At 44.6% G+C, this 24,590-nt stretch overlaps 2 protein-coding genes and 1 pseudogene across 3 annotated transcripts in view; 1 reads left to right on the top strand and 2 right to left on the bottom strand.

Moving 5' to 3' along the window:
• Nucleotides 1-444, bottom strand: part of caly (calcyon neuron-specific vesicular protein) — an 11,976-nt gene extending 11,532 nt beyond the window's left edge. The window contains exon 1 of the mRNA XM_004084373.5: nt 90-444. The gene's annotated coding sequence lies outside the window, so the exon portion shown is untranslated. The remainder of the gene's footprint in view (nt 1-89) is intronic.
• On the top strand, nt 398-1,343 carry LOC144987814 (trace amine-associated receptor 13c-like; annotated as a pseudogene).
• On the bottom strand, nt 1,327-24,590 carry nsmce1 (NSE1 component of SMC5/6 complex). Of its 2 annotated transcripts, XM_023952488.2 has the most exons (8): nt 24,506-24,590; nt 17,750-17,876; nt 17,044-17,165; nt 15,902-15,979; nt 8,012-8,158; nt 2,543-2,659; nt 1,607-1,733; nt 1,327-1,424 (listed from the first exon to the last, which is right to left on the bottom strand). In XM_023952488.2, the coding sequence occupies exons 2-8, from the start codon at nt 17,865-17,867 to the stop codon at nt 1,390-1,392; spliced, it is 744 nt and encodes a 247-aa protein (XP_023808256.1). In that variant the 5' UTR covers nt 17,868-17,876; nt 24,506-24,590; the 3' UTR covers nt 1,327-1,389. The 2 variants fall into 2 exon arrangements, with proteins under 2 accessions (XP_023808256.1, XP_023808291.1); XM_023952523.2 differs by lacking the exon at nt 1,607-1,733.

The following is a 24,590-nucleotide window of genomic DNA, read 5'->3' as shown; positions in this document are numbered from 1 at the left end:
ATGAAACCTGGGAAGTTTTTGGAAAAAGGGTTTCAGAGGACTGATGAGAAGAATTCCTTTCATCAGAGGCTCAGAGGAAAACAACTAACCTGTACTGGTAACCTGCTGGTCGTGTGCCTGACCTCAGCTCATTTGGGATCAAACCGTTGAACTCTGAACTCACCGGTACTCGGGGACGTGAAGCCTGAAACAAACAGCTGATGTTGCATCATCCTAACTCAACAACAAAGGCAAAAACTGAGGAGGAGAGCAAGTTTGGGAGATTGTGGGGTGGAGGGAAATGGACGGGATGCACCATCACAGATAAATATGGGGTCCAGAGTTGAGCTGCCCCCGCTTTGGGAGACGGAGGTTGTGGGGGAGCAGAGCTCTGCTGAACTTGTCCTGCCGGGGGCGGATGCATCGTCCCTTGCAGGCCCTCTTCCTCTACACTGTTCTTCTCGGTGTCCTTCCTCACCGTAGCTCTGGACCTGCTGCTCATCATCTCCATCTCTTACCTCAAACAGCTCCAAAGCCCCACCAGCTCCTGCTCTCTCCGGCCATCGCCCACCTCCTGGTGGGTCTGCAGCTGATGCCGGTGGAGACGGTGCGCTTCATTCAACCCTGCTGGCTGATGTCATGTGTGCTCTGTCCGACATCACCGGCTTCACCCTGACCTCCACCTCGGTGGGCAGCATGGTGCTCATCTCCGTGGATCGTAACATCTGTTTTCCTCTGCGGTACCGCAGCAGCGTGACGCCCAGCAGGGCGGAGGCGTCCGTCAGCCTCTGCTGGTTCTGCTCCCTGCTCTCTAACGGACTCATCCTGAAGGAGCACCTCCGGCAGGCACAGCGCCTGCTACGGGGAGTGTCTGGGGGGGCCGTGGATCTGGCCTGTACCTTTGTGGGGCAGTGCACGGTCATCCTGGTTCTCTACGTCAGGGTTTTGGTTGTGGCCGTGTCCCAGGCTCACTCCATGCAGTCTGGCACAGCGGCAGAGTGAAGATCACAGCAAAGAGGTCTGAGAGGAAAGCAGCCAGCACTCTGGGCATAGTCATGTTTTTCCTCACCTTCCTTCCATACTACTGTCTGTCTCTAGCAGGGAAGGACATGTCCAACAGTCTTTCGTCCTGGGCCGTGGGGTCCTGGCTGCTGTGTCTGAACTGGGCTCTGAATCCACTCATCTATGCCTTTTTCTCCCCCTGGTTCAGGAAAGCCGTCTCTCTGATCATCACTCTGCAGATCCTGAAGCAGAACTCTCTCAGGCAAATGTCATGTAAACCCAAACCCCACGCTGGTCTACAGGGTCTCCTGCAGAACCAGAACCCAAAAGAACATCTAAGAGACGTCACTGTAGAAATGTAGTTTATTAAAAGACAAATAAAACAGTCTGAAAGCGCTGATGTGATCCTCATCTCTTAGACTGAGAATGAAGTCGTCTCACTTCTGTGAAAGAGAGAGAATGCAGAGTTCAACCTCCAGCCAACACACCACACACCAACTACACAAACACACAATGGGGTTGTCCAGATGCACTGCTGCTGGCTTCAGCTGTGGAACTGAATCGTCTGCTGACATAAATGTGACAGAAGAAGGATGCAGACGACGTCTGCAGGAAGCAACAGGACCTGGGATCTCATGAGGCCAGAAGTCATCACAGGCTGGACAGCGAGGCTCCGTCCGGCCTTTGAAGTATCTCGCCACACACGGATTATGAATTTTGATTCCACATGTGGGATTCTCACAGATCTGACACTGAGGAAAAAAGAGTTTGGTCCTGAAAGCCTCGTTCATCACATATTCAAAGGAAAGTGGCTAAACTATCAGTATTATCTACTCTGTTGTGTGCTGAGAATACTGCATGTTTCTATAATCCTGCATGATGTTGGGTTACAGATATGAAAGCATGTTAGTCGTCTTCACTTCACTGCATAGGAAGACACAGAAATGCCTTTTTCTGTTTCCGCTGTAGATTCAGTGGAACAGTTTAGAACGAGATTCAGAAAGTTTTTGTTTTCACTTCAGCAGAAGAAAATGTAAGTTTCAAGTTAGGGTTGTTGGGGTAAAAGTTCTGAAAAGCTGGTTTAATAAATGTTTTTAGGACAACATTTGTAAAGAAGAAACCGTCTGTCTGTGTGGTCAGAGTTGGGTTTGCCGGCAGGCTTTGGGAAAGGCAGAACTAAAATGAGAAATTCAGCTCCTTTCCAGTCCTGCACTAGAAAAACACTTCCTGTAGAAATCAGTCACAACTTCTGACCTGATTCTCTTCAAATGAGCAAAAAACATCTGCCAGAAAAATGGTTTCACCAAGAATTCTTATTTAAAGTAAAACAGTCCTGTCACTCATGCGTTTTCTCAAACTAAGAGTGTTTTTCTATTGAAAAACCTTCTCAGAATATTTTTGTTCTTTTAACTTCCCAAAGATTCAGTTTTTGCAGAGAAGATGTGAAAACATATTTGGTAAAGAACATTGTATTGTGAAGAAATAATAAGCAGAAATCAGACACACTCACAAACAAACACGTCTTTGACTTTCAGGTGTGAGTCAGAAGGTTCGGGTTTACCTGGAAGGCAACGCTGTGGCAGATGTGACAGACTTTCAGGTGCTCCTGATACATGCTACGAATATACGGCTCCATCTCTATGATACACCGAGTGGACAGCGTGTATTCCCCACGTTTCTGAGAAAGACAAGAAACCTGAAACCTAGTCGTCTTTCAACGCCGAAACACATTTGCAACTGAACTGCATCTGATGATCTACAGCCGGGGGGGGGGGGGTTAATGTCAACAAGCTCCAAAATATATACCAGATCTACCTACATCTATCAAATCTACCCACATCTATCAGATCTACCAACATCTATCAGATCTACCTACATCTATCAGATCTACCTACATCTATCAGATCTACCCACATCTATCAGATCTACCCACATCTATCAGATCTACCTACATCTATCAGATCTACCTACATCTATCAGATCTACCTACATCTATCAGATCTACCTACATCTATCAGATCTACCTACATCTATCAGATCTACCCACATCTATCAGATCTACCTACATCTATCAGATCTACCTACATCTATCAGATCTACCTACATCTATCAGATCTACCTACATCTATCAGATTTACCCACATCTATCAGATCTACCTACATCTGTCAGATCTACCAACATCTACCAGATCTACCCACATCTACCAGATCTACCCACATCTATCAGATCTACCTACTTCTACCAGATATACCCACATCTATCAGATTTACCAACATCTATCAGATCTACCTACATCTACCAGATCTACCTACGTCTACCATATCTACCCACATCTATCAGATATACCTACATCTATCAGATCTACCCACATCTATCAGATCTACCTACATCTATCAGATCTACCTACATCTATCAGATCTGCCTACATCTATCAGATTTACCCACATCTATCAGATCTACCTACATATATCAGATCTACCTACATCTATCAGATCTACCTACATCTATCAGACCTACCCACATCTATCAACATCTACCAGATCTACCTACTTCTACCAGATCTACCTACGTCTACTAGATCTACCTACGTCTACCAGATCTACCTACATCTATCAGATCTACCAACATCTATCAGATCTACCTACATCTATCAGATCTACCCACATCTATCAGATCTACCCACATCTATCAGATCTACCCACATCTATCAGATCTACCCACATCTATCAGATCTACCCACATCTATAAGATCTACCAACATCTACCAGATCTACCTACATCTATCAGATCTACCCACATCTATCAGATCTACCCACATCTATCAGATCTACCTACATCTATCAGATCTACCTAAATCTATCAGATCTACCCACATCTATCAGATCTACCCACATCTATCAGATCTACCCACATCTATAAGATCTACCAACATCTACCAGATCTACCTACATCTATCAGATCTACCCACATCTATCAGATCTACCCACATCTATCAGATCTACCTACATCTATCAGATCTACCTAAATCTATCAGATCTACCTACATCTATCAGATTTACCCACATCTATCAGATCTACCTACATCTGTCAGATCTACCAACATCTACCAGATCTACCCACATCTACCAGATCTACCCACATCTATCAGATCTACCTACTTCTACCAGATATACCCACATCTATCAGATTTACCAACATCTATCAGATCTACCTACATCTATCAGATCTACCCACATCTATCAGATCTACCTACATCTATCAGATCTACCTACATCTATCAGATCTACCTACATCTATCAGATTTACCCACATCTATCAGATCTACCTACATCTGTCAGATCTACCAACATCTACCAGATCTACCCACATCTACCAGATCTACCCACATCTATCAGATCTACCTACTTCTACCAGATATACCCACATCTATCAGATTTACCAACATCTATCAGATCTACCTACATCTACCAGATCTACCTACGTCTACCATATCTACCCACATCTATCAACATCTACCAGATCTACCTACTTCTACCAGATCTACCTACGTCTACTAGATCTACCTACGTCTACCAGATCTACCTACATCTATCAGATCTACCAACATCTATCAGATCTACCCACATCTATCAGATCTACCTACATCTATCAGATCTACCCACATCTATCAGATCTACCTACATCTATCAGATCTACCTACATCTATCAGATCTGCCTACATCTATCAGATTTACCCACATCTATCAGATCTACCTACATATATCAGATCTACCTACGTCTATCAGATCTACCTACATCTATCAGACCTACCCACATCTATCAACATCTACCAGATCTACCTACTTCTACCAGATCTACCTACGTCTACTAGATCTACCTACGTCTACCAGATCTACCTACATCTATCAGATCTACCAACATCTATCAGATCTACCTACATCGTTCAGATCTACCCACATCTACCAGATCTACCTATGTCTACCAGATCTACCTACACTACATCTATCAGATCTACCTTCATCTATCAGATCTACCTACTTCTACCAGATCTACCTACATCTATCAGATCTACCTACTTCTACCAGATCTACCTATGTCTACCAGATCTACCTACACTACTTCTATCAGATCTACCCACATCTATCAGATCTACCAACATCTATCAGACCTACTTACATCTATCAAATCTACCCACATCCATCAGATCTACCAACATCTACCAGATCTACCTACTTCTACCAGATCTACCTACGTCTACCAGATTTACCTACATCTATCAGACCTACCTACATCTATCAGATATACCCACATCTATCAGATCTACCTACATCTATCAGATCTACCCACATCTATCAGATCTACCCACATCTACCAGATCTACCTATGTCTACCAGATCTACCTACACTACATCTATCAGATCTACCTACATCTATCAGATGTACCTACTTCTACCAGATCTACCTACTTCTACCAGATCTACCTACTTCTACCAGATCTACCTACATCTATCAGATCTACCTACTTCTACCAGATCTACCTATGTCTACCAGATCTACCTACACTACATCTATCAGATGTACCCACATCTATCAGATCTACCCACGTCCATCAGATCTACCTACATCTATCAGATCTACCCACATCTATCAGATCTACCCACATCTATCAGATCTACCAACATCTACCAGATCTACCTACTTCTACCAGATCTACCTACGTCTACCAGATTTACCTACATCTATCAGATCTACCTACATCTATCAGATCTACCTACTTCTACCAGATCTACCTACTTCTACCAGATCTACCCACATCTATCAGATCTACCAACATCTACCAGATCTACCTATGTCTACCAGATCTACCTACACTACATCTATCAGATCTACCTACATCTATCAGATCTACCTACTTCTACCAGATCTACCTACTTCTACCAGATCTACCTACATCTATCAGATCTACCTACTTCTACCAGATCTACCTATGTCTACCAGATCTACCTACACTACATCTATCAGATCTACCCACATCTATCAGATCTACCCACATCTATCAGATCTTCCCACATCTATCAGATCTACCAACATCTACCAGATCTACCTACATCTATCAGATCTACCCACATCTATCAGATCTACCCACATCTATCAGATCTACCTACATCTATCAGATCTACCTACATCTATCAGATCTACCTACATCTATCAGATTTACCCACATCTATCAGATTTACCAACATCTATCAGATCTACCTACATCTATCAGATCTACCTACTTCTACCAGATCTACCTACTTCTACCAGATCTACCTACATCTATCAGATCTACCTACTTCTACCAGATCTACCTATGTCTACCAGATCTACCTACACTACATCTATCAGATCTACCCACATCTATCAGATCTACCCACATCTATCAGATCTTCCCACATCTATCAGATCTACCAACATCTACCAGATCTACCTACATCTATCAGATCTACCCACATCTATCAGATCTACCCACATCTATCAGATCTACCTACATCTATCAGATCTACCTACATCTATCAGATCTACCTACATCTATCAGATTTACCCACATCTATCAGATTTACCAACATCTATCAGATCTACCTACATCTACCAGATCTACCTACGTCTACCATATCTACCCACATCTATCAGATCTACCCACATCCATCAGATCTACCTACTTCTACCAGATCTACCTACGTCTACCAGATCTACCTACACTACATCTATCAGATCTACCTACATCTACCAGATCTACCCACATCTATCAGATCTACCTACGTTTATCAGATCTACCTACATCTATCAGATCTACCAACATCTATCAGATCTACCTACGTCTATCAGATCAACCTACATCTATCAGATCTACCTACATCTACCAGATCTACCTACGTCTACCAGATCTACCTACATCTATCCGATCTACCTACGTCTATCTGCCTGCATCTCTACATCTACAGTGCCTTGCCAAAGTATTTGGCCTCCTTGGACTTTTCAACCTTTTGCCACATTTCAGGCTTCAAACATAAAGATACAAAACTGTATTTCTTTGTGAAGAATCAACAAGTGGGAGACAATCATGAAGTGAAAAGAAATTTATTGGATATTTCAAACTTGTTAACCAATAAAAAAACTGACATGTTAGGCGTGCAAATGTATTCAAACCATTTCCTTTCAGTGCCACAAACTCTCTCCAAATGTTCAGTGAGGATCTGAATGATCCAATGTTGACCTGAATGATTAATGATGATAATAGATCCACCTGAATGTCATCAAGTCTATAAATGCTGCTGCTCCGTGATCGTCTTAGAGGTCTGTTTAAAGCGCAGAGAGCATCGTGAAGAACAAGGAACACGTCAGGTCTGAGGTTCTGTTCTGGAGATGTTTAAAGCCGGATTTGGATCCAAAACGATTTCCCGAGCTTTAAACATCCCAAGCAGAACTGTGCAAGTGACAATCTAGAAATGGAATGAGTATTAGACCACTGCAGATCGACAAAGACCCGGCCGTCCGTCTAAACTTTCAGCTCAAACAAGGAGAAAACTGATCAGAGATGCAGCCAAGAGGCTGACCTGCAATCTACCCACAACTCCTTTGCAATCATGATTGACACACCCCAGATCTGCATCATGTGACTATTTCAAAGTATGGATGTGTGACGTCAGCACACATTCTCTATCATTGTTGATATGATAAATGTTCCACTGATCATTTCCTGATCTGTTGTTTAAAGTGTTCCCAGTGGTCTTTTAACGATGATGTGGTTTTTAGCCAAAATCCAAAAAACTAAGACAGACCTAGGACATAGTTTCTGCAGAGTGGCAGGAGTTCATTAGAAATCATTGGAGAAGTTACAATCTTAAATGTCCTCCATCGTCAGAAAAAGGTTCAAAGAACATGTAAAAAACACCAAACACAGGATTTTCATCAGAGTGGGTCTACAACTTACATCTATCCATAGATCTCCACCTTTTCTGGGAGCGGGTGGAGATCCTGTCGGCTTACCTCACACAGCCATTTGTCGTGCACGAGTCGGCTCAGGAGGTGCTCCGTCTCGCTCTTCTTCAGCTTTTTGGTGGTCATGGTGTCAGTACTGTTTAGGATGTCGGTGGAAGACGCCTTTCCGTTCTCAGAACACACAATCAGATCCACCTGGATGGAACCAAAGTCCCAGCAAATGTCTTGGTTACCAGAAGCTGAACACTACCAGGACACAAATGATGAGGGAGGGGGGTCTGTTAAAGACGTCTGTCATGTCAAACCTCTATCCATCCCTCCACCCATCCATCCACCCACCCATCCATCCCTCCACCCATCCATCCACCCATCCATCATCCATCCATCCATCCCTCCCTCCCTTCCTCCACCCATCCATCCATCATCCATCCATCCATCCATCCACCCATCCATCCATCCATCCATCATCCACCCATCCATCCATCCATCATCCATCCCTCCCTCCCTCCATCCACCCATCCAGCCATCATCCATCCATCCATCCACCCATCCATCCATCCATCATCCATCCATCCCTCCCTCCCTTCCTCCATCCATCCATCCATCCAACCATCATCCATCCATCCATCCATCCATCCATCATCCATCCCTCCCTCCCTCCATCCATCCACCCATCCATCCAACCATCACCCATCCATCCATTCATCCATCCATCCATCATCCATCATCCATCCACCCACCATCCATCCACCTATCCACCCATCCATCCATTCATCCATCCATCCATCTATCCATCATCCATCCATCCATCCATCCATCATCCATCCATCCCTCCCTCCCTTCCTCCATCCATCCACCCATCCATCCAACCATCATCCATCCATCCATCCATCCATCCATCATCCATCCCTCCCTCCCTCCATCCATCCACCCATCCATCCAACCATCATCCATCCATCCATTCATCCATCCATCCATCATCCATCATCCATCCACCCACCATCCATCCACCTATCCACCCATCCATCCATTCATCCATCCATCATCCATCCCTCCCTTCCTCCATCCATCCACCCATCCATCCAACCATCATCCATCCATCCATCCATCCATCATCCATCCCTCCCTCCCTCCATCCATCCACCCATCCATCCAACCATCATCCATCCATCCATTCATCCATCCATCCATCTATCCATCATCCATCCATCCATCCATCCATCCATCCATCCATCCATCCATCCACCCCTCATCCATCCATCCACCCATCCATGCATCCATCCATCCATCCAACCAATCATCCATCCATCATCCATCCACCCATCCATCCATCCATCCAACAATCCATCCATGCATCCATCCATCCATCCATCCACCCATTCATCCATCCAACTTCAAAGTTGAAGACTTGTATAGTATTTTCAGTCTAAAATACTATGTTTATGTACTAATAACTCCAAAATAACTACACAAATTTTTGTGATGAGATTTCTTCGTCGTGTGAATTCTTATTTTTGTAGTAACACATCATTAGAACAGATAAGGCATTTTGTTCTGAAAACAGCTCTGCTGTAAACCGTGTCATGGGGGAAACATGACGTTTCTTTATTTTTTTTATTTTTTTTTTCCTTATAATCTTTATTTAGGTAGGAAATGTGAGAAGCACATTCATTTGAACAACTTTAATAAGTTCCATTAAGTGAAGTTAATAAGCACTTCAACTTTGAATTTACATAATTTCTACCTTACAGCTTTTATTGTGAATTTTTTTTTTCTTTTTTTTTTTTTTTAACTTGTCCTGTCCAACAGCTGGGCAGACAGACGAGAGCTGAGGGCCTCTTGTGTTGGACATATTTTGCTTTAACAAGAGGGGTTATTAATCTTCTGACAAACCAAAGGTATGTCTGAATAAACCCCTTTTGTAATTGAGGCCAAACTTTATTAATTTCAATCATGTCTGAAAATCTTTGGTGTTGGACCGGACGGAAAAGGAAAGAGGGGAAGAAGAGAGAGGGACGCTAGAGAGAGGGGGCGGTAGGGGGTGATAATAGGAGGGGAAGGGGGATAAGACTATGAAGCAGCATAGAGCAGACAGGTTTACTGGTTGTTAATCATTATGGTAAGGTTCAAATGCAGTACAAAAATGGCGGGGCCCGTCCACACACACACTCAAATGTTATAAACACACCTGCTAGCTGCAAAAATGTCCACCTGTCGACATGTACACAAAACAGATAGTGTTCACACGCATACTTATGCCTTAAAACCAACTAGTGTGAAATATTTCAGTCATTCAGTCATGCAAGCTATTAGTGCAAAGGTGAGCTAACACCAGTGCTCAGGTGAGGTTTTATGTTCTTCTAAAATGGATGGTGGAACGTGAAAAGAAGGAGGGAGAGTGCCCAGCCATCCCCACCCCAAGACCCCTACCGCAGCAGCAGCGGCAGCCGGAATCCCCCCAACGCCACACGGGAACCGGCAGGGAACAACCGCCGCCCGGTCGACCAAGCCCGCCACCCAGGCCAGGGCCAGCAGGGCCGCCGCAAGGCCCCCAGAGCCAGAGGCCAGGGAAGCACGGAGGGAAAGAGAGCGCCGCCCCAGCCCAACCAGGAGAGCAGCCCCCCCGCCGCGCCGGGAGAACCCAACGCAGAGCCCCACCGGAGAAGGACGCCCACAGCCCCAAACAAGCACCCCACCACCACCCAGGAGTTCCGGGCATCCCCCCGCCCCAACCCCAGGTACGAGCCAGGACCCCCCAAGGGAGACCCGCTCCGCACTCCAGGCAGCCATCCGCCCGGCCCACGGTTGGTCCAGGGAGGAGCGAGGCAGGGGGCCCGCCGCCCCCGCCCAGGAGGGGGGAACCGCGGGGAAAAAAAGAGGGCCCACAAGGGGTGTTATAAATATGGCCCGACCAGGCTCGGCCACAGTTGGAAATTTGGCGGGGCCCAGCACTCAGGAGCAAGGACCAGAACCCACCCCCCAGGGACCAGATACCCCCGGCACAGATGTAATGTGAACTCCCCCACCGCGCGGAGAGAGCACCGCCGGGCCCAGGAAGCCGGCACCCCGGGGACACGGCCGCCGTTGCAAAGGGGCCCGCACCCCCCACCAGGGAAGAGGCAGGGGACAGATGGACCCAGGTCCCACCTTCCTTGCAAAATGTGTGTGCGTGTATGTGTGTTTGAGATGGTGTGTGTGTGCATGTGTGTGTGTTTATGTTGGGATGTATATATTGAGGGGGGAGGGGTGTGTGTACTAAGGGGGGTGCAGTTAAAATTGGCGGGTAGGGCACTAAGGGGACATCTCCTGATTACTCACAGTGACGTCCCCTCACCCTCCCCACCAAGGGGCCCTAAATGTCTAAGGTGCGGTTAAAATTGGCGGGTAGGGTGCTAGGAGGACATCCGCTGCTTGCTGGCAGTGATGTCCAAGCACCCCCCCTACCAAGGGCTCTACATGTCTAAGGTGCAAATAAAACCGAAAGAGGGGGGGCCCACTCCATACGGCAACCATAGGAGGGGGGCCACTGCCTCGTAAACCCCCCCCCAAGGCTCATCGCAGGCTAAGCCCCCCACCCCCTCACCCTATTATGAGGTTATATGAGGAAGGGGGTAAGTTGGGGACAGCTGATAGACTGTCCCCCGGTGGTCAAACAGCTGTCCCCCGCCCCCCCCCAGCAAGGGGGCCAGGCCCACCCAGCCCAGGGGCCCCACCCCCGGAGGCGCCGACACCCCAGGCCCAGCACCCCCCCCCCCACACAGAGAGAGAGGAGCCAGAAAGCGCCGCCCCCCCCCGGAGCAAGCCCAGGCCCCCACCCCCAAACGCCGGCCCTAGAAGAGCTCTGGTCAGGCCTCGACGGGACCGAGGCAGCCAACCGGCCGGGGAAACCGCCGATGGCCTCAGCGGAGACCCCGACCCGTCAACCCCCCCTGCCCCGTACCAATAGTGGACCCCCCCCCCTCCCCCAGAATGCCCCCCCACAGGTCAGGGCCGACAAGACCCCCCACCCCACCCCAGACCCCGCAGCCGAAGCGGAGGACACCCAGAGAGACCGGGGGCCCCAAGAGGGTTGTCCCGTCCCGCCCCAGAGCCAGGGAAGGGCCGATCCCAGCCCCAAGCGTAGATGGGAAGCCCATCCAGCGCCGCTGACCCCCCCCGAGCAGCGCCCCCCGCCAACCCCCCCCAGCACAGGCAAAGGGACCACCCCCTCAAGCCAGGCCAGACCACCAACCCACCCCCCCACCACGCACCCCCACACCCAAGCCCAAAGGACCACGCAGCGCCCCAGCCCGCCCCACCCAGGCGCCGGACCCGATCCCCCGACCAACGGAGCCCCCAACAACCCCCGCCAGGCACCGGAGGCCCCGACCCCCACCCCGGCCCACGGCAGAAGGGCAAGGAGCAGCGACGACCAGCCCCCCCCCACCCCCTAAGTCATGGAGTTAGCTATGGGAGACCAGAGAGACCGAATTCTTTCGAAGTTACTTGAACTTTGGGCTGACATTTTTTCCAAGCTGATATGATCAAGCAGCAGATTTCTGTGTTGACTTATATTTATATTTTTTTTGCTGTTCCAATTTATTAAAATAGTTTTTTTAGCAATGCAAAGAGTTATGAAAATGATAGAGCCCAGGGCTCGACATAGCCATTTGTCCGCTGGCCCGGTCCTGTTTTTCGAGCAGTGCGGACCACAAGACTTTATTTTTCACTTGTCCGCTCGGGCCACTAAAATATCTAACGGTTTATAAATTCTTCACCTTTTTCAATAAAGTAAATTTTGCGAAAACGTGTAGATTTACCTCGTCTTCATAATTTAGTTTTTCTGCTAGTCCTGTGTTCAGACTTCAAGGGTTTCTATGGGAAACCTTTGATCACTTCTCCTTCTCTCCTGCCTGCGCGCGCGCGGCATTCACTGCCGAGCACCACGCGGCACGCGCTCACTACTTTTTTTTTTCAAACTTTATTGAATGTAACAATTCAATACAAAACAATGTTAAACAGCAACAACGAAGGCACAAGCCAGTGGGTTATTATTACATTTGATTATAAATCCGACACCGTCACTGAAGAGAGACTGAAGCATGTCAGAGATGTGGAAGACATGGCAGGAATAGATAGGAATATGTTGGATGGAGTAGTGGGTATAATTAGTAGTATGGACAGCAAGATATTTAATGAATGCATTGAAGATGAAACTGTATGCACTAAGCTTTAAGCTGAATGTCAAAGAATCAAAGGCAACTCCAAATACCTGAATCTCAGACTCAAATGCAGTAGAATGTTAAACTACTTAATTTTGTTTTTCTTTACAACACTGTAAGCAGTAAGTATTTCTAGTTAGCTGAATGATCTCAGTTAGACCTGCACAATATGAGGAAAACTCGCGATATGCGATATCAGAGATTAAAATTGCGATAACGATATAATTTGCGGTATATAAACAAACAGCAAAATAACCAAATAACCATTCCCAGTTTAAAAATTATACTCCAAATGACCCACGTTGACATAGGTTACAAACATCTAACATAACAGGGCTCCATCTGATTGGTCAACAATGTGAAGGCGTCCATCCGATTGGTCAAATGCATTAAGGGATTTATTTGATTCGTTAAATGGTTCAAGCTGCCATTAGATTGTTTTAACACATTTAAGGTTTATGATTTATTGCGATATTTGCCGTTAGAAGCAGCATGAAAACTTCTGAACTAGTGTTACCTACTACACTGCAGTGCTCTCTTCAAAACATCTGAAACAGACTAGAGCAGATTTAAGTTTGATGTGGTCTATTTTCAGTCATTGAAAAGTGTAGAAATAAGTGATGTCACCAGAATGCACCAAATTGCACCATATTAAAATTTTCCGGGGGGGCATGCCCCCGGACCCCCCTAAAGTTGCAAGCACCTGCGGAGCGGCGGGTCCCGCTATGCGCGGTGTCGGGCCAGTAACTTTCAGGCAGGGCCAGTAAGTTTCAAAAACTACTGGCCCTGTGGGCCAGTGCAAATTTCTGGGCTATGTCAACCCCTGGAGCCTAATCCTCCTTCTACATCGATGGCACTCATGTCACCAAGCACACAAAGTGACGGTGAAGCTGTGATTGAAACCTTAAGCCAGACTGATAGATCGGCACATACCTGCCGCCGAAACATGACGTTTCTAAAGTGTGGCTGGATTAACTGCAGCGGCCAGGTGGACAGCGGCGCCTGCTCTGTGGACAGCGCCTGAGAAGCGCGTGACTCTTGACTGCACTGCTGCCTGAGCAGGCTCAGGTCTCTCAGGTTTCAAACCGCGGACCCGGCAGCAGGCGCTGTGGCAGGACAGCTGGGTCATACGGGGCGTCTCAGACTCGTTTCTGATTAACCCTTTATAGGGCAAGTGACTGTTTTTGGTAATTTCCGCACCTGTTACTTATCACGCCCTTCCCCCATCTAAGTGAGTTCAAGAGTCATGGGATCTTTACCCATGACTCAGCAAAGATCATCCTACATTATAGGTTACTCAATTGTGCAACTTGACCAATCAGCAGAGAGCAGGGTCACATCAAATTTCCCTTTTTCTGCAAAATCAGAAAAAGTTGCTTTTGCAGCTCAGTTCACTGGACATTTTCAAAGGAATCGTCAAAACTAACCATGGTAAGTTGATGAAACTCATACATTTTATTGTTGAATAGTTGTGTTAAGTGTTGACATATAAGTTGTTTGCAGAGAATTTATTGAAATGAGTGAAAATACGGCATGAAAAATGCAGGCACCATATTTGATCATACGCCCTATTCACTAAAAAGAAAATTTTACTTGGTATGTCTGTTTTTGGACATATGCCCTATGCATCTAACAAACCATATTAGTGCATTTTCTTTACAAATAAAGAAATACAACTTAGAATATTATGTTTTAATGTTGCCAAATGTTTTATATCACTATACAGTGATTCAGGGAGAATTTAAATACTGTTTTTAGTTTATGAATAGTGATAAAGAGTGATTTTTGTCAGTTTATGATGTTATGAAAGTTGTTTTATTGCATGTGTTTAATTTTTAACTTCCATCAATTTTTTATGGCAAGAGGAGGGAGACTGCTGTTGTGCCACTCCACCCTGACATTAGTGATGTTGATGAGGATCAAGATGATGACGTGTCAGACCCCGACTTCGCCCCACCCACCAACAATCAGGACATTCCCAGACCCTCACACACAGTTGTGTGAAGGTCTATTCAACACTTTTGTTATTAGCACTTTTTGTTATTAGCACGTTTATGTTCTAAAAGTGATGTTCAAATGTTCAAATACATAATATGTGTTTTTCTTATATTTATATATATATGTATACTTATTGGAATTTGTTTTCCCACTCACGGGCAAGTGACCAAATATGGTCACTTCATTGGCATTGATTTTCTACATGAAAATAAAAAAAATTGAAAAACGTCACCAATGATATGAAGTCTTGTTATGTTCTCCAATAACACTCTAAGGTTGAATTTTTGAATTTTAGAGTATTTCATTGAGTGCCCTATAAAGGGTTAAGGACGCACGCGGGCCGGCCCGGGCCTCTAAACGGTCCTGCAGGCCCCACCTTAGTGTAGTTAACCACAGAGACGTGTGTTTCAGAGGATGTTCGATTGGCCGTTCTGCATGTCAATCAAGTGACATATTTCACATTGAGGATGGTGATTCGCTGACGTTTTTTTCTCTGATGGCCCCCGATCTATGTTTTGAGCACTGCTGATATAGACCCTTTAGCATGGCAGCACCTACATAGCACACATCTGAGAACCACTGAAGCTCTCTGACCGATTGAGTGTCACTCAGGATTTATGTCATCTGTGTTAACGGTTGAAGACTTCTGGTAATCAAAGGATGTCAACAGTGGAGCTAAAGCTCAGGTATTAATGCTATGGGCAGTATACTGTAGAGAGAAGGTGAGAAGCAGCCTTACGGTTCTTCTGAACAGCTCCAGCTCATTGTCGGCATAATCTGAAGACATCCTTGTGACGTCGGTCTCAGCCATGTTCACCTGGACAAACGAGAGCAGCACGCTAATGAAGACGTCAACAATCTGCTTTGTCTAACCAAAAGGTGAGGCTTAAGCTTGACCGTTTAACCTTTCACCATAGTTAGGCCTCACAGCCTGCAGATGCAGTTCTTGCTTCATGATGATGGAGGAGCAGCTTTCTGACTGCTGTAAGGTTTGAATCCTCTGTTTCATTCCAGCTGTAAAACTACGGTAAAGTCTAGAATGACCTCCATGGACTGAACCATTTCTGTGGATGTGGATCTTAGCAGCAGGAACCTAAAACTATGTGGAAACACTCATCCGTCTGTCCATCCAACCATCTGTCTGTCCATCTATCACTCACCCATCCATCCATGGCCAGACTTCCCTCTGTGAAAACCCTTGACAGAAAATTTCACTGGACATACTAACTCCTCCCCCTGGCGTTCCAAACAGGAAGTACCTGCTGGTCCCAAGAAGTCAAATTCCCATATACTCAATAGAGAATAAAGCAGCTGTCATTCTGTTGATCAGAAGAACCGTTCTGGATCTGATTCCTTTTTCTTCACATGTTCTTGCTAATACTCTTTAATTTCATGATATTTTTTCTTTATCTTGTGTTATTCAAGTGTTTTCCACTGACCAATCAGATGCCTCAGTAAAAGCATGTGGAGCCTGCTGGCCCCACCTCAAACGTTTGATTGACAGCTTCTCCCGTGCCGTTTTCAGTGAAAGGGGTGTGGACTTCCAACAAGCTTAGTCATGAATTGCCGACAGTAGTTGTCATAGAAACAAGACAGTTGGCCGAATGGGGCCAATCAGTGTCGTCTTGCTCCAAATGGCGGCCCCGTTTCATGGACAAAGGGCGACTAAATTGGCTTCATTTTGCTGAATCCACAAGTAAGACATTTTCTACGGATGACGCCTCGCCCGCTTTGTCCAGTGATGTATACATGTCTATGGTGGAAACTGGTCGGATAAAATGATCAAAGATTCCTCCTGTTGCATTGATCCCTGGACAGATATTTGCCACCCTCCGTTTTGGTGAAAGTTCATTCATGCTGACTGAAGGCAGAGACACTGACCAGGACATAGTACTGGTGACCGTTGACCTCAGACATGCCTTTTCTGATCTGCATGAACAGTGGCTGTAGCTTTGAGTTGATGGTATCAATGAATTCATCCAGTTTGTCAGGAGTATGAGGCGCTGCAACAGAAGGAGAACAGACTTGGGATCAGTTTCCAACACTTGCTTATGACTCCTCTCTGGAAAGGGCGACATGAACAAAACCACCAGTGGGTAAAGCTTCATCCAAACATTGACTTTATCTAGAGACTCTTAAACAGAATGGAAAGTTTCCGTTTTGATCTCTTTCCACTGTCAAAGCCCGACCTTTGACGTGTCATTCATCTTAGGAAAGAAGGAAAAGACTTTAAAAAAGTGAAACAAACTTCTGTAAAATGTAGTTAGGCCTTTCTTAACTGCCTCTTTAAAGTCTTCTCTCAGTGTCCCCGTTGGTTCTTAGCCGACCTTTGTCCTCTACAAACACTCCTGAACTTCTTCAGTCCACCACCACCTGCCCTCCTCTCGTCTGCTCTAGATCATGTCTTACATTTAACATCCCACCTTTAGCCTAGACCTCTGACACCCACTTCTCCTCCTGTCTGGTTCCAATCCATCCCAAGGACCAGATGGAGATGCTTTTCCATCTGGTCCTTGGGGGTAAAGACATGGGAAGCTGCTATTAAATAACTGTAATGAGACTGAAATCCGTGAATAATGAGACTCACTCTTGCTGACTTCACAGCAGTGCTGGTGGAGCGTCTTCACTGCATGCTCATCCGTGATGCCGTTGATCATCATGGTCTGGAGGAACCTCCGATGGCTGTCTCCCATCTGCCGCGCCATGTTCCTGATCTGACAAACAAACACGCCCAATCCCATCTTTAATTATTATTAATTAACTCTTTCCATGTTCTCCCTAAACGCTGATTCCTTTCAACTCTACAAATTCATGATTCAAAACGCAATAGAGGCTGAAAGCCCAGTGGGCTGTGTGTAGGACCACCAGGGTTCGATTCCCTGGAGATGTGATAAGCTTCATCCAGTCTGGGTCCGTGGGTAAGACCCTTCATGCTGCTGCCTAACTATGTAGCTATCAAGGTTATAATAGTTTCGGATTTTTTATTAGTTTTAGTTTTTATTTCGTTTTGAAGTTTTGTTTTTAAATTTATTTAGTTTTAATTAGTTTTTAGAGGCAGCTTTACTAGTTTTTATTAGTTTTTATTTTTTGAAATTGATTAGTTTTAGTTTAGTTTTTATTAGTTTTAGTGTTAGTTTTAGTCTTTTCTCTTTTTTTTGTAAATTAGGATATTTGTCAGGTGCATGATTCAAAATCACCAGAATAAGTATTGTATAATAAAAACTCAATCAAAGATCCATTTTGAAACACTTATTATTCAGAGGACACAAGGACAACCATCCTTAAATTAAAATACAACAGCATTACGTTACCTGCTCTCGCCTCTTTTTCGGGGGAGGGCGGGAGACAGGCTAGCTTGTCTAGGTACTGTTGATTTGCGTTGTTGTGTGCGCTTTTTAAATGTACTTTTCGTAGGGTTTTTCCCTTTGAGGAGCGTTCCACAAATTTTGTCTCCTGCTTCGAGTACAAGGCACTTACTTTAGTTTTCGACGCTGTTATATTCAAAAAAGTCCCAAATAGGACTCTCCCGCTTTCTCCCAACTTTTACTGCAGCCATCACGCTCATGTAAATGTCTATGACCACGCTAGCCGGCAGTGTCCGACAGACATCATGTGACGTCACAGACTACGTGATGCCCTAGGGTGGAGCCCTGCGCGGGACTATTTTCTTCATCCCGCGCCCGCTGAATTTCTGACCAATCCCGCCCGCTCCCGCAACGTATGCGTTACACTCCCGCCCACACCCGCAATATGTATGTCCACTCCCGCCCGCACCCGCAAAACTCATAGAATTTATTCCCGCACAGTAATAGAGATGCATTGATTTTGTAATGTCTCCCGTCCCGCAGGAAAAAAACACATATTTGTATTGATATTATTAAAGAGATTCATGTCCCTCCTCCAGCCTCATCTTTTCATGCATTCCTCTTTTGTGTAATTTGCAACTTAATTATTAAATATATTTTCACTAATCCTGTTCGGTTAAAAGTGTGGGTGTGTGCGCGCGCAGACAGACTGAACCAGCTGGTAAAGATGCAGGTCAAAGTCATTTGAATTTATGGATGGAAGAAAAACATTGTAATGGTTCAACAGAGCTTAAAATTTATGAATTAATTTTTTCCTGACGGAAAAATACTTTTTTTTAGCTTCAGCCTTTTCCAGTTTTGCTGATTCGCAGATCTGAGAACCATGCGTGACTCAGGATGAACCTCGTTTGAGGTTCTTTTCTACTTCATCCATTGACATCATGTCCCTGCCAGGAAACCTGCGCAGTGTTGCCGGATCGATTGACAGCTCTGTCATCCGTGTGCTGCGCTGTGGCGCCCGGACTATCGTGTCAACCTACGGTGACCGTATTTTGCGCTCTCTGTGTAGGATACATTGGGAGGGCGGGGATAAATAACTCTCAGCTACAGAGGATGAGCAGGTGAACAGGTAGAGAGGAAAAGCAGGTGTGGGGGGGGGGGTTTGGTTTCAAACTCTGTCAGAGGGGATGAAAACATGGCGTCAGATTCAGACGCAGTTTTGACTGCAGGAGTTGAAGCAGAGAATTTCTCGGATGATTTTATGAAATCAAACATGGAAACATGATTACCATGTAAAACTCTTCAAAATAATAAACCTGATCTCTCCACATTCTTCGTGTCTACCATGCATTGATGAACACATCGCTCCATGCAGCGATCAGACCATAACTTTAGCTGGTAGCTCCGCCTACACGCGACCGCGGTATCAGGCTTTAAAGAACACACTAAGAGGCGGGGCGGGGCGTTGCACAGCCCCAACAACAGGTTAGATGACAGTGGCCATTGGGCGTCTCTACCTGGTGCCTTCACCGAGCTTCAGTACATAAGAATCCAACAGCCGCACAGCCTAACGCAGTCCGCTAATATATATTCATGAGATATTCATGGCAGCACTCGTCCCGCGGGTTTTTTTTTTGCCGCCCGCTCCCGCCCGCAGCACATTTCAAACCGCCCAATCCCGCGAGATTTGGATTGGGTCCCGCGGGACCCGGCGGGACCCAATCCAAATGCAGGCCTCTACCGTAGGGGCCAAATACATAGTAAAACTAGCAGCGTGAAGTAAATAGATTTTATTTCGACCCAAAAGACTTATGTATTAACAAAGACGAAAACGAAGGATTTTTTGGGGTTAATATTATTTAGTTTCAGTTCGTTTTATACACACAACAAACAGTTTTAGTTAGTTTTCGTTTTTTTTAAAACTCTCGTTTTTATTTTTATTTAGTTAACGAAAATGTTTTTACAGTTCTAGTTTTAGTTTTTTCGTTCGTTTTCGTTAACTATAATAACCTTGGTAGCTACAAAGGGGCCCAAGTGTGGGTCTCCCTGTGTCCGTCCCCAGTCCGGATAAAATACAGGGTTGTGTCAGGAAGGGCATCCGGCGTGAAAATCTGCCAAACCACCTGTGAGAATCCCTGAAAGACTATTGGTTGTAGCAACCCCTGAAAGGTGACCAATGACATGGTTCAAAACTCACAACATGAGACAACATAAGACAACATGAGACAACACGAGACAACACGAGACAACACAAGACAACACAAGACAATATGAGACAACACGAGACAACACGAGACAACACAAGACAACACGAGACAACACGAGACAACTCGAGACAACACGAGACAACACGAGACAACTCGAGACAACATGAGACAACATGAGACAACATGAGACAACACGAGACAACACGAGACAACACGAGACAACATGAGACAACACGAGACAACACGAGACAACACAAGACAACACAAGACAACACGAGACAATATGAGACAACACGAGACAACTCGAGACAACACGAGACAACTCGAGACAACATGAGACAACATGAGACAATATGAGACAACACGAGACAACTCGAGACAACATGAGACAACACGAGACAACTCGAGACAACATGAGACAACATGAGACAATATGAGACAACACGAGACAACTCGAGACAACATGAGACAACACGAGACAACTCGAGACAATATGAGACAACACGAGACAACATGAGACAACATGAGACAACACGAGACAATATGAGACAACACGAGACAATACGAGACAACACGAGACAATATGAGACAACATGAGACAACATGAGACAACATGAGACAATATGAGACAACACGAGACAATATGAGACAACACGAGACAACATGAGACAATATGAGACAACACGAGACAATATGAGACAACACGAGACAACTCGAGACAACATGAGACAACATCAGACAACATCAGACAACATCAGACAACATGAGACAATATGAGACAATATGAGACAACACGAGACAACACGAGACAACATGAGACAACATCAGACAACATGAGACAACACGAGACAACATGAGACAACACGAGACAACACGAGACAATATGAGACAATATGAGACAACATGAGACAATATGAGACAACACGAGACAATATGAGACAACACGAGACAACACGAGACAACATGAGACAACATCAGACAACATGAGACAACATGAGACAACATGAGACAACACGAGACAATATGAGACAATATGAGACAACATGAGACAATATGAGACAATATGAGACAACACGAGACAATATGAGACAACACGAGACAACACGAGACAACATCAGACAACACGAGACAACACGAGACAACATCAGACAACATCAGACAACATGAGACAACATGAGACAATATGAGACAACATGAGACAACACGAGACAACATGAGACAACACGAGACAACACGAGACAATATGAGACAATATGAGACAACATGAGACAATATGAGACAACACGAGACAATATGAGACAACACGAGACAACACGAGACAACATGAGACAACATCAGACAACATGAGACAACATGAGACAACATCAGACAACATGAGACAACACGAGACAATATGAGACAATATGAGACAACATGAGACAATATGAGACAATATGAGACAACACGAGACAACACGAGACAACACGAGACAACACGAGACAATATGAGACAATATGAGACAACATGAGACAATATGAGACAACACGAGACAATATGAGACAACACGAGACAACACGAGACAATATGAGACAATATGAGACAACTCGAGACAATATGAGACAACACGAGACAACATGAGACAACATGAGACAACACGAGACAATATGAGACAACACGAGACAATACGAGACAACACGAGACAACATGAGACAACATGAGACAACATGAGACAATATGAGACAACACGAGACAATATGAGACAACACGAGACAACACGAGACAACACGAGACAACTCGAGACAACATGAGACAACATGAGACAACATGAGACAACATGAGACAACTCGAGACAACACGAGACAACATGAGACAATATGAGACAACACGAGACAACACGAGACAACATGAGACAACATCAGACAACATCAGACAACATCAGACAACATGAGACAATATGAGACAATATGAGACAACATGAGACAACACGAGACAACATGAGACAACATCAGACAACATGAGACAACACGAGACAACATGAGACAACACGAGACAACACGAGACAATATGAGACAATATGAGACAACATGAGACAATATGAGACAACACGAGACAATATGAGACAACACGAGACAACACGAGACAACATGAGACAACATCAGACAACATGAGACAACACGAGACAATATGAGACAATATGAGACAACATGAGACAATATGAGACAATATGAGACAACACGAGACAATATGAGACAACACGAGACAACACGAGACAACATCAGACAACATCAGACAACATGAGACAACATGAGACAACATCAGACAACATGAGACAATATGAGACAACATGAGACAACACGAGACAACATGAGACAACACGAGACAACACGAGACAATATGAGACAATATGAGACAACATGAGACAATATGAGACAATATGAGACAACACGAGACAATATGAGACAACACGAGACAACACGAGACAACATGAGACAACATCAGACAACATGAGACAACATGAGACAACATCAGACAACATGAGACAACACGAGACAATATGAGACAATATGAGACAACATGAGACAATATGAGACAATATGAGACAACACGAGACAACACGAGACAACACGAGACAATATGAGACAATATGAGACAACATGAGACAATATGAGACAACACGAGACAATATGAGACAACACGAGACAACACGAGACAATATGAGACAATATGAGACAACATGAGACAATATGAGACAACACGAGACAATATGAGACAACACGAGACAACACGAGACAACATGAGACAACATCAGACAACATGAGACAACATGAGACAACATCAGACAACATGAGACAACACGAGACAACATGAGACAACATCAGACAACATGAGACAACACGAGACAATATGAGACAATATGAGACAACATGAGACAACATGAGACAATATGAGACAACATGAGACAATATGAGACAATATGAGACAACACGAGACAACTCGAGACAACATGAGACAACATGAGACAATATGAGACAATATGAGACAACATGAGACAATATGAGACAACATGAGACAATATGAGACAACATTACTGTGTGAGCTAGCATAACCTGCTTTCTGGAATACCCCCCTGGGCTATCATAGGTAGTGGGTGCAGTATTTAGGGGGGGTGACACTTATAAGTGTTTTACTTGTTCTCAATCCTCTTCAAACATTCATCTTTCTTTTCCTATCTATTTTTCCTTATAGCATACATCTGAAATAAAATATTGTATCTACACGTGTCTGTCTATGCTCAATGTGATTATTAGCTGGATGTGTTGAAGGAAATACCAGCCTGAAGTTTAATAAAAAATGTTTGAATTAATTACTCATATATACCAGACATTAAACAATATTTGTCCCAGTTGCAACAAAAAACCTTTGTCTCAGCTTAAAAGAATAACCTAAAGTTAATTTTTGTTGTTTTTTACTTTTGTAACCTAAGTCGTTGTTAAACGGATTTACTCTTTGTTCTCTATGTCAATGTTCTGAAAGTGTTTTAAAGCTACTGCTAGACGCTTGCATGACAAAAAAGGCACGAGAGTTGAATGTTATCACCATTATTTAAATACAAATGTAAAATATGGTTTCACAAACAGCATAAACTCGCAAAATGTCAAAGATAAAAAAAAACTGGGATGTGTTTAGCAGTTTGGAAACCCGTTAACTAACTTATTGGGTTTGTGGTTTGAAATCAAATGTAATTAATCTCTGTTAAATAATGTGCAGAGCGACTTTTCTGCTTTCTATTCGCTTCATTTGACAATATTTACACAGAAAAACATACATCCACAAGAGTTTACAGATGTTTACCTTTCCCGCTCCAGCACGAGGCACTTCCGTGTCGGTTCTTCTTCTTCCCGCCTTTCAGAGAGTTATTGCTATTGATTACTGCCAC

The sequence above is a fragment of the Oryzias latipes genome, chromosome 1 (assembly GCF_053564925.1).
Source record: "Oryzias latipes strain Hd-rR chromosome 1, Olatipes_Hd-rR_3.1".
In the NCBI taxonomy this organism is placed as follows: domain Eukaryota; kingdom Metazoa; phylum Chordata; class Actinopteri; order Beloniformes; family Adrianichthyidae; genus Oryzias; species Oryzias latipes.
The sequence above is the reverse complement of the archived record's forward strand: the minus strand, read 5'-3'. Positions and strand labels throughout refer to the sequence as shown.

Coding starts and splice junctions, on each gene's coding strand:
- nsmce1 (XM_023952488.2), bottom strand. CDS start 17,867: ATGGCGCGGCAGATGGGAGACAGCCATCGGAGGTTCCTCCAGACCATG. Junction 17,166..17,749: donor CTGCTGTGAAGTCAGCAAGA/GTGAGTCTCATT, acceptor CTTCTGTTGCAG/CGCCTCATACTCCTGACAAA. Junction 8,159..15,901: donor TGGAGCTGTTCAGAAGAACC/GTAAGGCTGCTT, acceptor GGTTCCATCCAG/GTGGATCTGATTGTGTGTTC.